The following is an 18911-nucleotide window of genomic DNA, read 5'->3' on the forward strand; positions in this document are numbered from 1 at the left end:
AACTATTAACTACAGTGAATTATATTACAACAATAAATATGTTAGGTACTTCCAAAATCCAACTTCTTTTCAGGTTGCTTTCAATTGGCAGCTTCACTGAGTAAAGCTGGAGCTGTTAATTGTTTTGCAGTACTGTGCATAGTGACATATTGGTATTACTCACACTAAATCTATGTGTGATTTTCAAGCAGGATTTCAAGCAATCAAGTGCTAATGTGCAATGCTAAAATACTTTCCTAAGTTATCTGTGCTCATTATTAGGATGAATTACCACACAGTTGCTGTTTTCTGGGTTTTTTCCAAAGTAATGCTACTGAAATATAAAGGATTTGAATAAAATATAAGTTAATACAGACATCATTTGATGTTTTTAAAAGATCTTCACCAGACAGTATGTTCTAAAATTCAAACACTCAGAAGACACTGAAGCATTCACTCTGCACTTATTAATTAACACAATTATTAATTAATAGAAAATAAAAATGCTGCTGATATTTTTTTTCATTCCTGGGAGATAAGGAATGTTTCTCATACATCAAAATTATTACAGACTAAAACCATCACTACTCCTTATGTGGTCAGGAGCTATAAACACCCTTCTCATAAACAGGCAGGGTTCTTAATAAATAGTTAACAGGTAAACCCAGTTCCAGTGGATAAACAGGAACATGGCAAAGTGTTCAAACACTGCCCAAAATGTGAGATGGGGATCTCTACATCTGCTCCTTCCTAAAGCAAAGGACTGAGTTTATCTTGCACCAGCACAGCCCCACCACCAGCTATAATATTCCCTCTCTGAGGGAGGAATAATATTCTCATCTGAGTTCAGCATATCTGAATAAAAACCTACAATTAAAAAAAAAATTGAGAGAGATTTTCTGCACAAGTGTAAAATACCAGTTTGACTGAGATTAACAAAATAATTACTGCTCTTGTATTAGAAAAAACTGTTTAACGTTACAAAAATGTCTTTTCATTCATAATAAATATATGTATTTGGATAGTAGTTCACCTCTAGGATAGTATTAATAGTATTATTTCTTTAAAAAAGAAATAATAGTCATTGAATATAAAAGCAAATGTAGATCAAAGTAGCAGGAATAGCAGGGAAAGCTGGCCAGTTCCACAGGGAATTCTCCTATTCCCAGCTGAAGATTGTCTTTCAAACAACTGTGGGGCTTAGTCTGCAATCAATACCAAGCAAGGGACAATAAATAGCAAAATGTTCATAATGACAGGCAAAAATGACCCTGCTGTCCCTCATGTCTTCCTAATGGTCACAGGAAGAAGTTTTAAACACAAACAAGAAAGCAGAATAAGGACGGGAGAAATTCAGCTTGAATTTTGCTTGCTCAGAGAGAGGCTAATTTAGAGCTGCTAACGAGATCCAAAGGAGTTTAGCCAGGTCTTACAAATCACTGTCCCTTCCTGAAGTAAATACTGCAAGCCTCACCAAGGGATGGATGGATGGATGGATGGATGGATGGATGGATGGATGGATGGATACAGTGCAAAATATTCTACACTGCTAATGGTGAAATATGTGTGCATCAAAAATCACTCAGATGTAGACAAAATAGTGTTTGAGCATTAGACTAAAAAATAATAATCAAATATAGCTGTTGCAGTGTCTATATCAACAACTTCCTCAAAGGGAAAAGAATGAGCTCCCTCTGTATTTTAGTGGGATTTTACTAAATCTTCACAGAAAATAATATCTAATCCAAAGGGAAGACAGGCCTTGTATGGTAATAGAGAAAATAATATAAGCAGAGATAATGACAGTGGAGAAGGATGTGTGGACATGCATTGGCAAATTGAATTAATTCCAAAACACCCAACTTCAAATCATGTTCTGAAATGCTGTTGCACCAGCTACACAGATGTGACATTTTTTATCTCTATTAACTTGACCTTGCAGCAATTCAGAGGTGGAAAATTCCAACAAAATTCAGACTTCTCAAGTCAACAGCAAAAGCCTAAAAACTTTAAAATGCCCAGAACTTTAGCCTGTATCTCCAGTTCTAGGAACCCCTCCATTATTTTTATCCCAAAAAAGGAATGGCAGGTGCTTCCTAAAATTTTTACTCCATAAATTAATCTTTGTTGACTAAGAAGTTACTCCTTTTCATTTTTTATGAAATATGATAACCTTTGCAAACACTCTTTATATATAACACAGTTGTTTTTTCAGCCATGATTTGGAAGAAGGAGCATTTACTCTCATGTCAATTTGGAGCACAAGACTTCACTCTCCAGTATTTGGGCTTTTAGAAAATGCACCTCAAGTTTTCCAGTGAGTACATAAGGGCTTGAACATATCAGACCAACTAAAAGGACTTCTGGCACCTCAGCCCTTCTAATTGGGAATTTCTGCCTAAAAAAAAAAAAAAAGTTTAACAGAAGGCAATAAAATTATAAATATAAAATTAACATTTGATTTAGCTTCCTGGATAGAATGTGTAGAGATTTGAAAGAGCCAATTTGTTTCCTTTCAAGCAAAGTAGTAAAGGGCAGCAAAGATTACAGTGAGGAAGAAAAGAAGTCGAGTTGTCAATACTATGTTGGTACAAATATATTAAAAGACATGTCCCTGACATGCTGTAACATGTACCATTGTCATGACTGAGCTGTAAATGCATTTAAAAGCACTCATTAATTATCAAGTTTTCCAGTAGATTTCCAGTATTAATAATATCCTGTACAACTAGTTCACCCACTAGCTCTACTCTTTTATTAAATCTAAGCAAACCCAAAAATATGTGGACAAGTTTTTGAAGGGCATCTTTTAAATAGTAATAACGAAAATAAAAGAAGTATCCAATAATATAATACCTGTTTTCTAAGCAAAATTGGCTGCTGTAGCCTCACATACACACAAATAAGTTTTCATCCTGAATAAGCAGTGTGAATACCCTACATGAGGTACATTCACAGCTCAGTTATTCAAGCACACAAAGTCTCAGTTGGACTATTGTTCCAATTGCAAGCCCCCAGACTAAAAATTCCAGCAGATGGGTAAAATGTAACAAAGGAACTGAAAAAAGGTGGGGAGGATGTAATCTATAGCAAGTATTTAACAGTGGGAGCATTATTGTTTTCTTTATCAACACAAAAATAAGACACCAGATGACAATTCAAAGAAAATGACTGATGGAAGCATAAGAAAAGCACACCATCAGTGGGGCACAGAAGTCACTGGCCTGATGATATTCTCAGCCCTGACATTTCTGAAACAACTGAAGCTCTCCTTCCACAGGAGTCAGGCATTTCCTTCCTCTCTTTAGCTCAAGTCAGTTCAGAGATGCCCTGAGAACTGAACTTCTTTTCTGGATGAGCAAGTCAGTCTCTGCAATTAGAACATTCACAGTCTCTGGTTGAGGACAATTTACTGAATAAAGCTTAGTTTTTGCAAATTGCACATGCAAGATGCTGCACAGCCACCAGCCTCAATCAGACCAATGGACTGAAGAGTCATCAGCATTTTTTGGGAAGCACTCCACAACAACTGGAGCATCATTATCTAGCAACACTGGAAGGCAATATCAGAAGGAAATATTAGAAGCTGCAATATGCATTTCCTCCAATACACTCCCTCCAGAAGTGATTTCTACATCTGAGACAAAGGACAGCACCAAGGAAGGGAGAACCTGAAACAGAACTAGGTGAGATTGCTTACACTGCCTAAGCATACTGGAGCACTAATTACCCATTTGTGCTTCTAATTGGTCTCACACTCAAATCACCACAGGCTCCAGTACTCAAATTAGCACCTACACCCAGTCAGAAATGCAATGGATGGGCACAATTACAGTTAGAACAAGAAGGTAATTCAGCTGCAAAAGTGCTTCTTCAAGCCTTAAATCATAACAAATATTGCTTGGTAAATTCTGCTAATGCAGTTCAGTAGAGGCTAAAAATAAACCATCCTTTTCATCACTGAAGTTTAAGGCCAAAGACTTTCTTCTACCTTATTTAAAACTGGATATATGAAAAAATCCATCAGCTTTTAGCTAAAGGGAAATCCATGTTTTTATATTTGGAACAGAAACATGCTCACATCAAAATCTAGTCCAGGACACATCAGCGCCTCAGGTCTGTATCTGGATGTTTTATGGGGATTTATTTAAACATTCATTTCTTTTATTCCCTCTGCTTTATTCTTTTCTTTTTTTTTTTCCCCCCTCTGGCAGGATAAGACTTTCAAAAAGAGTTTAAATTCAGCGTCACAAATGACAGATACAAAACAAGTTTGAGTTTGAGGCAATTTCTATTATAATAATTACTAAAATATTAAACCTTTCTCCTCTATAAATATTTTTTGTAAGCTAAAATGAATAAATTTGTAATGATATCTGGGTCATGAGGACATCGCTTACAACTCATTTACCTTCAAAGAATGACAGAAATTGTGAGGTTGGAAAGGATCCATCCAAACTCATCTAGTCCAACTTCCCTGCTCAAGCAGGGTCTCTCCCAAGCACATTACTCAGGATTGTGTCTAAACAGGTTTGGAAAAATCTCTATTTTAAGATAATTTTTAAAATTTTGTTTTAATTATTCACACAAAACTTTATTATTGCAATTTCCACTAAAATGCACTCATGTCATTACATTCACACAGCAAATAAACCAAAGCGAGTGCAAAACAAAAGCAGAATATTCCAGTGGGCAAAATGAATGAACACAGAATTCAGTGTGTGTCTCTTCAACCAACTTTACAGTTGGGATTTTAGCTCTGTGCATTTCCCTGCACAACTCAGAAAACAGGAGTAGTAATATCTCTTCTGTTCAAGAATTCAAAATCTAAACATTTGTTCCTTAAACATGTGACAACCAATAATTAAGCATTAAAGTTGTCAAAAAAAATGACATTAAAAAGTCAATAAATGTCCAAAATAGGTTTTTTTCTTTACTTGCAAAGCTTCCTAGATAAACTGTATATAAAATGCACATCAATTTGCTATGCAGGTTATCCATTAGCCTTTAGAAGCTTTTTTAAGAGACTAAGAAACAATAATTCCAACAATTTAATTCTTCAGTGAACAAGCAGTAGGTGACTGGAGTCCTGCTGGAACACAGGGAATCTGGGTACTGCAAAGTCATGTTCAGCAAGTAAAAACCAATTAATATGAGGATACCTGCCTTCTTATCACACCCACTTACTGGGATATCAGCGCATTAGCTCAGCTATAATAGCTCAGCTTTGCTGGGCTATCAGAATCACTTTAAGCAAAGTAGCTGTAAATATTTGTGCATCTGCAGATCCTGACATGCACAACTGATAGACATTGATACACAAGCAATCTCACATCTCAGAAAACCCAAGTGATGAATCTGAACAGACGATGCTGTGCCGCCTTCAGCACTCTCAAAAACTGCTTATGAACTCTCAAGACCATCCCTTAAAGTAAGGGAAAAAAACCAATATCATTAAGAGTTGCAGAGTATGTCAGAGAACTGACTAATGTATTTCTCACATGTCAGGAACCACTTAATGAAAGCCCTAAAATGAGATTTGATCCTGTCATCTTCCTCATTGCACAGCACTGTGCAAAAAATCTTCTTTAAAGCCTGCAATGTAGAGGCTGTAACAACAAAAGTACCCACATTTCATCCATCCAATTCTCTCTTTAAAGTTAAAGCACACAAAACATTCACTGCTTCCTCCCCTTCTGACAATTACTGCTATTTTTATCCTTTAGATTGGGACACAAATGAACACTTGCCATTGTTGTAATTGCATTAGATGGACATGTTAAATCAGGTGAATCAGTCACTTCTTCCCCTGCCAATTACAACAGGAGTCACAGAAGGTATCCCCTATTTTAATTTAAATGGCTGCATACCACCAACACACAAAGCACCTCCTTCTTTGTCCTCACAAAGACTGAAGTCCTGAAACTCTGGATCAAGAGTGAAGATCAGGAAATTAATCATACAGCACAGCTGATAATAACAGTTGATTCAAATAATACAATATAATAGTTGATTCAAAAGAAAGGGAAACAAAAAGAGAAGCTGAGTTTTAGTTAAAATGAACATCTCATTCTGTTGATTAATGTTTTGGGTCAGAATTGAACTGTGGAGAAAACTGTGCAGTTCAGGCTGTGCTTCTTGTATTTAGCCCAGTAATTTGTTTCCTTTCCAGTCCCACAGACACCTTTTCCACAAGTGCTGCACACAGAGTGCACTGACCAGCTGGGCTGTAAGGGAGAACATTTTATGGTGTAACAGCTCTGGGGTTTCTGACTTTGTGTCACAGTTCCCAGGCTCTTTTAGGCCACCCAGATCTCACACTGTGACTTCATCCTAATACGTGTGTCAGCAAAAATACAGCTGTCAGGCTGAATTTATTCAAAATCTGTGTTCCTGACACAGAATCCCAGCTCAGGTTGGAGAGGACCTCTGGAGAGCCCCCAGCCCAGCCTGCCCAAAGCAGGGTCAGGTGAAGCAGCTCAGGAGCAGCTTTTTGGGAATTTTCTCTGGGAAGCAAAATGTCTGTGCAATCTGCTCCAGGGTCTGTCCACCCAACAGTAAATCTGGTGTTCACAGGACTCAAATATTCAACAAGAAAATAACAATGGAAAATGAAAGACAGGATTTTATTCATCCTAAGGCAAGGCAAGACATGAAGATTTCTGTTCACAAGATGACCCATGGTGAGGTGTGCACGCCAGGAGAGGAACATCCTACAAAATCACAGCACTTTCCTGCAAGTTTCAGTTGTCCTTTTCTGCTATAAAAGAACCATCAGGGAACAGTTTTTGTACCAGCTTCTATGAATGGAAACTCCTGTCTAAATTCTTTTTTATTCCATGAAGTTGAAGGAGCAATTGAGACAAAGTACTTTTATAAACAAAAGTCCTGTAGAAACAAAGCAGAAAGAACCTGACCCCAAAACTGGAAAGACATTAAAATTCAAGAATGATCTCTGCCAGGATCACAGAAATTTTAACTTAGAAATGAGTATAGATCTGTGTAGCTAAAAATTACTTTATCAAGATTTATGCTACAATTTGTAAGCCTCTTGCAGTATTTCTACATATGCTTTAGGATTTGTAAATCTATTACAAGATTTGCAATTCAACTTTTCATCTTACAAAGCAAATGAGAGATGTAGCTAAATCTTATCTTAAAGCACTGATTCCTAAATTAGGGCTTCAGAGTTCACAATTACAGGTCCTTTGGGTAAATCAGAGGATAAACCCAGACTCTAGAAACACAGATGTATTTTGTTTAAGATGAAATTGCCAGAAACTCAAAAAATAAGACTGAAGTTGTAACTTCTGGAAAGCATTGATGACCAGACTATTGCTCCTGCCTAAGTCCTTTCAGCACAGCTCTTTACCTGGCTTTGAGGCTTTGGTGTGCTGTATTAAAAAACAAGAATTACATAAAAAAACATGAATGATGCAGTTATGACATCTCCTTAAAATCCATGCATGTCTTCCTCATTTGTGTTCTGTTTTGGAATTTATTAATTTTTTTAATTTATGTATTAGACAGCAGCCAAGCTGTTCTTTGAGGCAGGACACTTCCTCTGGTATCCTGATGCTCAAAAGTAATGCTTTCACTTCAAAACCAGAATACTAATATAAAGAAGAGGTAAGAGCATCTAATGATCTAAGATGACTCCAAAGTAAAATTAATCAAACACAGCGATAGTTGTTTAGTACCTATATTTTTTGGTACTACTGAATTTCATGCCATATACCCCACCTCTTTAAAAAAAAAAGAAAAAAACCCCAAAAAAACAAACCCAAAGACACTTCAATGAAATGGCCCAGATAACATTTATACAACTCTCCTTGCACAAGTCACCTGATGTTAACTCAAGACATTTTCCACTCATGCCATCCTTGCAAAGCCTGTATTCCCTTTCAGGGGAGCTTGAGAAATATTCCCCAAGAAAGTCCATGCCAGGTGTTTTATCTCATTTTTCAGTGAGCAGCACATTCCACTACTGGCCCAGAGAAATATTTTGGCTCTAACCAGCAGAACTCAAAGTCCTATCTATTGCAGCAGTTTTGGGAGGGAACCGAGTAACCTAGAAGGGAATGAACTCTTAGTTTTACCTCACCTTTACACCTAATTTGCTACTACAGTAAGGAAAATGGATTTTATACAAAAATTACCATAGAAAAATCAGCACTGCCCACGTTGTAACTGCAAAAGGCTTGGCAATGTGTGGTTCAGTTCTTCCAAAGTATGCAAAATAGCGCTGAAAATCCCTTGCAGTCATGGATTAAACTAGGCTTGGGGCAGAAATCACTAAGTGAACTAGCTGAAAGGCCACTGATGCTTGGAAATCAAGAAAAAAACCCCAACAAACCTAGGCATTTTAAAACATGAGTAAGCCAGCTATTCTAAATTTAGTCTCTTTGTTATGAGCATTACACCAGAAAGGAATAGACTGTCACCACGTGTCAGCTTCAGCTGAAATCTGCTAGAAGAGGAAAAAATTCCCTCCTAGTTAGGCAGCACAAGCTGCCTAATTTGTTCATTATATATTTTGTAAAGGGTGGTCCCTATAGCACAATATTTTAAATAAATATGCAAATCATTATATTATTATTCTAAAAGATCTATGACATCAATGAGGTTTTAAATAACCCAAGGGGCTTCACTCTTTTTTTTGTTTCATTAACTCAATAGACCCACCTGTCAGCTATGTAAAATTACTATATAAAAAATATTGGAAGTTACACTTTGTGCAAATGCTTTTCTTAATTGAAACTGAAACAGTTCTCAAAGTCTCAGGTTTATCAAAATCATTTATCCTGAAACTCCTTTACTGACAGTGGGATTAGGGATATCCCAGGCACTCCATGATCCACTACACCCTGGAGAACACTGTCAGTGAAATCAACCCCTTCCTCTTTCCTTTCCACACCAGTTCTCCTGGGCAGAGCATTTTTCTGTCTCTGAAAGGAAAACAGTGCAAGTCTAAAAAAACCAAAAAAACCAACTCCCCCCCCCCCAAAAAAAACAGAACTATCTTTGAAAAGTAAAATCCAAATGCTTTGGAAAATTGGCCAAACCCAAACTCATTGAATTACTCATGTCTTTCAGAGCTCTGCAGATGAATACTATATAATATGATAGTACTCATTTATGCAACGATGGAATATTTTCCACATCTCCATTTCAAGATGATTAGGTTTTCTTTTGGGGGGAGTTCCTACCTGTCTGAAAGTAGGAAGAGGTGCTATTATCTTTTTTATGCAGCTGCTGGATATGGAAAAGCAGTGGGCTGGAACAGAGACCAAGTCACGTTAAAGATGGTTTGGTTTAGTCTGGCTTTAAGTATTCAAACAGCACCAGGAAAAAAATTCAATTATAAAAGTAATTATATCTTTAATTGCTTAAACAATCAGGCAGCTTACTTTATGGTGCTGTTGCTACTGAGCAGGTGCACTTGCAGGTGCTGGCTGCAACATCCGAGTTGCATTGTGGTATCCCAACTTCAGCACAGGAGGGAGGATAAAATACCAAAATACCATGGTTATACAGACACTCACAAACTTACAAATGTATGAGAAAGATAGGCAAGCTTTATAAGAAATACAATTCCATATATATATATAAAAATCTTTATGTGTATATATATATTTTTTTTTCTCTTTCTGTGAGGGCTATTTATTTTGGTTCTGACATTTTTCCCTTTTGGACAGAATTAATGTTGAATCTGACCAGAGTTTGCACTTTGAGACAGTCGTGTTTCTGGCAATTACAGCACCTTTAATAATTATGTATAGATAATAATCTACCAGAAATGACTATCTTTTTCTCTGACAAGTCATATTAGCAGCATGCTTGAATAAAACACAGTCTTCTTCCAAAACTTGCTTGGTACATACAAAATCAATTAGAAAAAGACACAAAACTTACAGTGAGTTGGGTACAAAACGGTCACATTGTTCAACCACATAACTTTTACCTCTTCCTGATATTTTACCAACTTTGACATAGAAAAATTCAGTTTTTTAAAAAAATTAAAAATAAATTAACCTCTTTTCAAAATCATCTTTCTGTGTACAAAACTAAATTAACATCTAGTAAACCACAAAATGCACATTTTGCCACCCAGCATTTGTTTTAATTGAACTTAACCTTTCATTGAAAAATTAACTCCCAGTTTTAAATCTGCACTGTCTTAACAGTCTTATTTGGATAGAATCTTAAATCCTGAGAAGTATTATTTTTTTTTAGAATGTATAATATCTCACCTGCAATGGAAGAAGGTGATGATTAGACTCAGCTATTAGAAACAGAGGGAAGATAGGCATAGCACACTGAGGTTATTCTACTATAATACTACAATCAGAGTTTTGGAGCCTACAAAAACAGGAGAAAAACGCAGTAATGCCAGAGAAGGGTGTCAAGCAGCAAAGAAGCGGCCACAGAGCACATGGTCCATAAAAAGGAGCCTCCCATCCCAAATCTGTGCAAAGACAACTGATTTCAAGCAGACTCTGCAGGAGCAGGTTCCAAGGCACCAGCTGGGTGCACTGCCATGCAGTGATGTTTGCTGTTTTGTGAGCACAGAATAAATCAGCTCCCTTGCACTAATTATGCTGGGCTGAAGTATGTCAGTAATGCTATGCAAGGATTCATTGCAATCATGACTGCACAAAAGATTCAAATATTCCAAATGCACTTGTGAGTTGGGTAGCTTCAAAAGTCTAATCTGGACTCCATTTAAAATGTTATTTTTGCTGGATGAGAGAAAAAGCAGCTCTACTGGAAAACATTCTGTAGTGAGTCACAGCTGTTTAGTAGTAGTTTGAAACAGTCTGAAATGCTGAAAACATTGAGAAGTCCTCTGCAACTTATAAGGCATCAGGAAGAATTTAGTCATTATGTTTTCCACTGAGCTAATTTTGCAGCATAGGAAGTGCTGATTTGTTGTTTTCAAATAATCTGGTCTTCAACACTTTTACATTCCATTTCTCTTATAAATTCAAATTTTTAATAACTTTCTGCTTGAAACTGGGGAAAGTTTTGACCATATGTTTCATGACGGCATTTGCAAAAGTCAAATGATAAAAACAGTGCTAGCAAGCTATTCCAGTATCATTGCCAGTGATTTCTCCTCTCTCCTTCTAATACTCTAATTAATAAAATCATAATGCTTTGAACTCAAATTTGCTTCCAAGAAAAAAAATATAGACAGCTTAGTAGAAGATAAAGTGATATCTGATATGCAATACAGAGGTCCACACACTCAAACTTGTGAGCCTAAAATATCTCAATGTCCAACTAAGTCTCTCAGTTTTAAATACATGCAAACCTAACTGAAAGCCAGACAGGAGAAAAAGCTAAAAAACCCCACAAATCCCAAAATCTCAGAGTATGTAATTTGATACTTACATAGAAGCTTACTTGCTTTATTACATCCTGAAAAATCTCAAGAGGCAGATCATGGATTTAGACACCTCTTGAACCACTGATGCTACAGATATTATTGAAAATCTGCTGAAATTATTACCTGTTGCATTCACTGTTCAAAGGCCAGTGTTTTCCAAAGACTTGCCTCTCTATTGCATTAGCACTGATTTTTGTTCATACAGAAAATAACACAGTATATCAGATGAAGCAGTGTAGTCGGTCTGATAAACTCTGCAATTTTTATGGCAACCACTGAAATTATGTAGTAGGTCCAAAATAAAATCAAGAGTACATGTAAACATATATGCACACACCTAATTGTAATATCAAACTTTAGCTTTTCTTTCTCCTCAGCTTCAGTCTGCCCTCAAGGAAAATCAAAGCACAGTGCACAGAAGCCTGACTGTAGACAGTCATGTTACAACAAATTATCTTTGTATTTAATTTATCCAATGCTGCTAGCAGAAAGCAAACACAAATTTTGAAAAAGAAAAAAAATATTCTCAGAATAATTTCCACAGCCACAGAGGCAAGCACAGAAAATATATTATTGTGACTGTGTTTTGTTCTCAAAAAGAACAGACAAACCAGGGCTGAGGACATCTTGTAAAAAGTCATAATGATTTATAACAAACCATTTTAGAACATATGTTGCATATGCATGGTTAAAACCATTACACAATGTTCTATTCTCCAGCTAACTTCTGCTCAGCTGCTGGCTTCAGAGGAGTAAAATATCATGAAGTGAAGGACAGAAAGGACAAACTCAGGCATCAGGCAGGGCACACCAAAGCTACAGAATCACAGGAATGACTAAAAAATGAGCAGGGACACATTTCAATGCCAGCAAGCACCACTTACCCACACTCCAAGCAGTGGCAGCAGTTCCCTGTGGTTGCTGTAGGAGAACTGGCTAAGCCCAATTAAAGAATGGCACATTTCTAAAAAGGTAAATGCCACAGGGTTTTTATGATGAATATTGGGGGTTTAAATTTTGTTGAACTGAGTGTGGTGGGTAAACCTTGGACAGCCTCCAGACCCTACCCAGCTACACTCTCATTATCCCTATATTTCAGGGTAAGAGGAAAGTAAGATGGAAAAGATCACTGATCAGGATAAAGACAGAGAGATCACTTATCAATTACCACCACAGGCAAAACAGTGTCAGCAACTGTCAGGTAAAATAGATTTGGATAGTGAGGAACAAACCCAAAAAGATTAGAACAGAACTGTGACCCTGCCCTTTTCCAGGCTCAGTTTCACTCCCCTGCCTGTCCAGCAACCTTGTCCCTTCTTAAATACACTTCCAGAGGCATCACTGGCTTTGCTGATGGCCTCAGCTGTGTCCTGCAGTGGATCAAATCCTCAACAATTCCTTGCCTTCCTTGTCCCTGCCTCTGAGATCAAATCCTATCAGCAGTGTTTGAGGAAAGCTCATGTCAATTCTTCTGTCTGAAGAATGTGCACTATTCAGTTCCAGGGATTTCCAGTGTCACATTTCCCGTGTCACTGATTTTTTCACCCAAATTCCTGTGATATGGCTCACATGACCAGCGGTTAACCATAACCTGAACCATGCATGACTTCCAAACACACCCCTTTTTCCTTACTGCTATAACCTCTGCATAACAATTCCCTAAAACAACATTACACTTCAAACTCCAGCTGATACCATAAGATTGTATTTTACAGCTGTTATATTTCAGCATTTAAAAGCTCACAGTCTTTTCTATGATGCCATCTGAACTCTTCATGAAATAATTTCTATTCCCCCTCTGCACAGATAGGGATTCCATTATGAGGCACCTTATCTCATGGGCAGGGTTCTTAGTGCTTATCACAATGCCACTTTTCTATTTACATAGTAGGATTGACAAATGGATTCTATCCATATTTTTGTTTACTGAGCCATTTCCTGTGTGGAAACAAATTTGATTTGAAACAGCTCTGAAGTCTAGCAATGGAGAAATCTAATATGTGTCTGTCAGATGAAGGTGGGTGAAAGGAAGTGCAGCAGTCAAAAAGTCAAAATGGAAAAAGAAAACTAGATGGGAAAGCACTCAAGTTTTACACTATTCTTCTAAACTTTATTTTCAAGACAATTTTTGCTACACAAGTCTCTTATTTCCTCAGGAAGTTTCTTAATCCTGCATGATTACTTCTTTGAGTTCCACCCCCTGGATCTATTTCATTTCAAAAACAGGAACACAGAAGAAAGATTTTTAAAAATGAAGGACACTTGTCTTTAGCAGTCAGAATCACAAAGAGAGAAATGATGCTCACAAAGGATTCTATGATTGTTTCAGGACTGATAGGACTTAGGATTGGAAGAGTCTTAAGAACAGAAGAATTAAATTATGAAACAGAGCTGCAGAAACTTTCAAATAAGTGCTGTTCACTTCCCCTTCTCATCATTACTTTTTCCCCTTTGTTAAACAGAGATCAATAAAATCATTCTGCTCGTAGGTAGCTGGCATCTCAAACCCATCCTCCAGCTATTTCTATACATTCAAGATGATTCATATGCAGAACTGCAGCATTTAATCTTCATGAAACAGAAAATGTGAGCCGAAACCTCATGAGAACTCCAAAATTCTCTCAGAACTATTACATAAATCCCATTTTAAAATGTTGTCAACTTTGAGAAAAGACCTGTAAATTATACAGTTTCCTGAAGACTTTTTTTTCTAGGAAAACACTGAAGCATTCCAGTACTCTGATACCACTGAGAAATTTGTCTTCAGACTAAAAGAACAGGAGAAACAAAGGCAGCAGCAAGAAAATCCAAGTTTCCTACCTTTCATTCACCAAGTACAAGACTAGCTTTGGATCACTCATCCTACCAGGAATTTCCCAGTAAAAGGGAGAATGCTGCTAGGAGCAGCCTCGAGCTTGTGATAGTAACAGTTCTTCTGGCAAAGTGTGAAGTGCAGATGGTGTCAAAGATATGCCAATAACTTAGGCAGGAGCTTCCAATAAAATCTCTTGTAGTGCTTATTACAGTCTGTGAATCAAAGTGAAAGGGGCAGCCCGGGTTCTCTGGCTCTTTTATCCCACACAAGGCAGTTTAACCACTGTACATCCAAGTGCATCCCCCAGGGAAAAGCCTGAACTCCAGATGCGTTTGCGGCTGTCCCAGGCATGAGCTACCTCTAAGCAAGTTAATTCACAGTCTCCAGAGAAGCAAAATCATCATCAGAAACACTGGAATTACTTCCATCTGATCTACCTTCCAGTGACAAAACCATAAAAAAATAAAAAGGGTTTTCTCAAGTATTCCTGTGAGCTCTTCCCAGCTCATCATGGCACTCAATGATCAAAATAACAATGATCTTAAGCATGATAACCTGCTTCTGTCTATGAATGTTGCTCAGAAATTTCAAACCGCAGACAAGCCACACTAAGGCTTCTACCAGAAACCATCAATGCACTTGTAACACCACTGTCCCTATAATTAAGCCTCTCTTTCCCAAACTGGAGATTGGAATGCACACTGCAGATGAGATAATTTACTGACAGAAAACTAACACATAAGGTTTAAAAACTGAAGTGGCATCTTCATGTTGGTGTATCTGTTTTAATTAGCTTTACTTTTCATGTAGGGTAAATAAAACATTAAGGAGTCAGCCAGACAGAGACACCACAAACTGTTTTTCAAATAGCTCCATGAAATGAGCAAGAATAAAGCTTGAAGAGTGTTATATTTACCTCTGTAGCTCCCAGGGCACTTTTAAGAACACTGGGTCAGGTACACTGAGACACTGAGAAAATGTGCAATTTCTTTCCCACTGAGCTGTCAAGGCATTCATGCTGTGAATAGCTAACACCCTTCTTTGACAACCAGGCAAATATTTCTATTTTCTGCCATTCTAGGCATGACGTATCTCCACGTTGCCTCAGTTGATTTAGTGCCAATTCAAGTCAAACTTTAGATGTCTGAGCCAGTAACCGGACAAAATATTCTTGATGAAGCCTTGTCACAAAATCATAGACTGCTGCTTAATACATTTCCAAATAGTTAGATAGTAAAAAGGGCTGTAAAGCTGAAAAAGCTGCAGAGAAGCAGAACACACACTCACTGAACTGCCAGAATGGAGATTTAAGCAGCACATACAAGTCAAATATGCTGCTGCTTCTATTTATTGTTAACATTGCTTCAAAAACATCCCACATAAAATTATATAAGATGATGTTGTCCCTTGAGACCATGTTGTTCCTTGAAATCAAATCTGTATTTCCCACCTTTCAAAAATACATGTATTTAGAGAAGCATAATTAATAACCAAATCTGTCTAGGCAAGGCTAAATGAACACACCCTATTCAAGTGATAGTAGCATACAGATACTATAAACATTATTTTCTCTTAATACTTTAAAAATATAAATATCTAATTATATTTCACTTGTACCTTGTGACCAAATATTTTAATTTCTGTTACTATGAAAGAGGAAGACAGAATGAAGGGAATAATTCTTTCAGTGGGGACAGATCCTGGATCAGTACTTCAGTCTTGGCTTTTGTTCATGGGATAAGAAAAAACAGGTAGTAATAATGGTTCGGTGTGTGAATACTCAAATACAAAACACAATAAACTATTGAGAGTGCAGACTTTGTGCCAAGAATTTAAAGCACTTTTGAGACTGGATTCCATCCTTTAAGCCCTGCTGTATTACACAGTATTTCCTAACTCAGAGCCTCTCTTGCCATCAAGATTTGGTTTAGTGTTTTAACTCCCATTTTTACAATCTGCAGAGAATTAAAATGCCCTGACCAGTACTTACCAATGCTGGCATAACCAGGTGTGGATGGATCTCCCCCGCTGTTCAAGGAGACCATAAAGGCTTTGTCAGCAAGGTCTGCAGTCTTTGGCAAGTCACAAGGATCAGTGTAAACGAGAACACCACCAAACCCTGCACCTTCCAGCAGAGAAAGCTGAGGGGACAAAGAAACACAGGTGACCATTAACAACAGCAGACTCAAAAAACAACATTTTTTTAAATACTGCTGAGACGGAGGCTTTCCCATGCACCACGTTCTCACCACAGATTGCTCTGTGCCAAGCTGCACTGCCAAAGTGCTTCTAGCACCTTAACAGGTTTTCCTATGATATAAACACCACCCTGAAAATGCCTCAGTTTTGAAAATAATGTCACTAAACCATCTTGAGTTGACCTTCCCTATTTTCCATGTTATTATCTGTAAGATGTTCTTGCTTAGTTTACCTCTTCAAGGACACAGCACACACTGAACGTTTGCCTGCACTGGCATCAGGATTTCTGGACACATTTACTCTACAGTTAAGAGAGAAAACAGAAGTTTACAGAACATTAAAAAAATAAAATTAAATTTAACACTCCAGTCTATCTTACTCAAATGTTTGGATCTGCCTCCTGTCAGACAAATAGGTTTTATTTTGTCTCATTATAACAACAAAGTTTGAGCTGGAACTGACAATTAGTTTCCAAATATCCACAGATCTGGGCCGGAATATCAAGCAAACTTCCCCAAAGTCAAGGACAAAAGCATCCAAGTACCATAAACTGCAGCAGCTTTTCTGGAAAACCTCAGTTGTTTCTTTCATAGAGAAGTGAAAAATAAAGAGGATTTGATTCTGATATGGCCAAAATCAAATTGTAATGTGGCAAATACCCCCATGAAATGAGATGACCTTTCTGTGTAATGCTCTGCATATTTGGAATTGATACAAAGCTCAGTGATACAAAGCTATATTAATTTTTCAGACAGAAGTAATTCAGGTATTTAAGAATTATCTTACTATTCACTGGGCTGCCCTACTGATGACTTTCCAAAGGTCTCCAAATGGTCTGAGGAATGACTGCAGGTATCTGATGTTTCTACACAACTCTGATTTCACAGGAACCTGAGGACTTTTTACTACTCCTCTGTTTCTCAGTTCAATTGTCTTCTTCCTTCTACATTTTAGAACCTTCTTTTTCTTCTTGTGCATGTATATAATTTTCAATTTATCTCCTAGCTGCTGGTATTAAGGAATGTTTATGCACAGTTCTTTGTGGCTTTACAAGTATGTAAATTACATGAATAAATGGCATTCAGTCTGAGCCTCATTTGGTGTTCAGTTCTGTTTTACTCAACAGCTAAGACAGAAAAAATATAAAAATAGCAGCCTAGTATTTGCAATATGCTAAAAATAGCAAAGTACTATTTGCGATTTCTGTAAGTAAATATATCTAATACTGTGCTTTGCCAAGACCTTGACACTCATCTTGCATTCAGATATCTTGAATTCAGATAAGCAGATGCAAGTTGAACCTGTGAGTCACTTAATCCTACCTATCTTACACAAACAAGCAATCCACAGATCAAAGGGATTCTTTGAGAGAACTCTAGTCAGGTGAGCAGGAGAATGAGAGGTGATTAGCTCAGATGCAAAAAATATATTCCAGACCTTAAATGTAATGCAGGAAAAGGGATTGCCCAAATGGTAGGTTCATTTATTATGTTTTTTTTCTGTTTTCAATTCATGTTTTTATTCAGATATTCAGACAGGATTTGATTGCACAAAAACTAGGGTGGGAGAACTAGGGACTCATCATAGCTAAATGATGTAACAGGCAGGATTTAAAATAATTATTGCCTTTTCCTGCCTCCATATCCAGTATCTTTTTATTAATCCCTGGTTTATTTAGTAGCACACAAAACAGGAAATACATATTATTTTTTCTTTTAAAGAGTTTTAAAAACTTTGCACTTTAAAAAAAAAACAAACGAAAACTATTAAATTCCTCAGTTTTAGTGGGAGAAAGTAACTACACGTCTGCTATTCACAAAGTGCAGCAAGCACTGCTGCCATGGCTACAATCTCTAGTAAGAAGTTGTGTCACACGTGAAATTACAAAACAGCTTTCAGATTTCAGCTATAATTGCTGCTTTTTAACTTTACAACAGTGACAGCACAACTATATCAACAATAAATGTGCATTGTTGATTCCATTTTCATCTTAAATACGTAAACACTTTACCAGACATAAATTGTCCAAGCACAAAGAAGCCAAAGAAAGTTCTGCATATTTTTTTACAAGGCAGAAGATTGTAGATTAATTCCTTCAGGTAAACCAGTGCACATCTATTCAAATGAATGGATTATTTTAGATTGCAAAACAATCCAACAGAAAAATCTGCTCCTTATGATTTTGGATGTATGTATTGTCCCTCTCCCAAAGCCATAAACATCTCAGAACAAACTGGAAACAGAGAACCCTTGAAAACAGATGCTGGTGCTCACTGTTAACCCTTTTGTTTTTTATGGCTGCTTAAGTCCTCACTTTTTGGAGTTACCTTAAAAAATGTGACTGTTCCAATTCAGTATATCAAATCACCCCATAAAACATTCTGGACTCAATTTAATCTAATGTGAGACACCTGCTGCTTCACCAAAGGCCCTGTCGTGTACCTGGGGACAGTTTAGGTCTGTAAACTCCACACACCACCAGGCACCATTAAATTGCCTTTTAAAGATGATATGGCTGAAGCAGTG

The 18911-nt window shown here is 37.1% G+C and overlaps 1 protein-coding gene across 7 annotated transcripts in view; it reads right to left on the reverse strand.

Moving 5' to 3' along the window:
* The window catches only part of NAALADL2 (N-acetylated alpha-linked acidic dipeptidase like 2), a 410218-nt gene that overhangs the window by 109292 nt on the left and 282015 nt on the right, over positions 1–18911 (reverse strand). For all 7 annotated transcript variants that reach the window (XM_064721341.1, XM_064721337.1, XM_064721340.1 and 4 more), the window contains one exon: positions 16177–16327. In XM_064721341.1, coding sequence (XP_064577411.1) covers positions 16177–16327 — 151 coding nt within the window. The remainder of the gene's footprint in view (positions 1–16176; positions 16328–18911) is intronic.

The sequence above is a fragment of the Zonotrichia leucophrys genome, chromosome 9 (genome assembly GCF_028769735.1).
Source record: "Zonotrichia leucophrys gambelii isolate GWCS_2022_RI chromosome 9, RI_Zleu_2.0, whole genome shotgun sequence".
Classification (NCBI taxonomy): Eukaryota; Metazoa; Chordata; class Aves; order Passeriformes; family Passerellidae; genus Zonotrichia; species Zonotrichia leucophrys.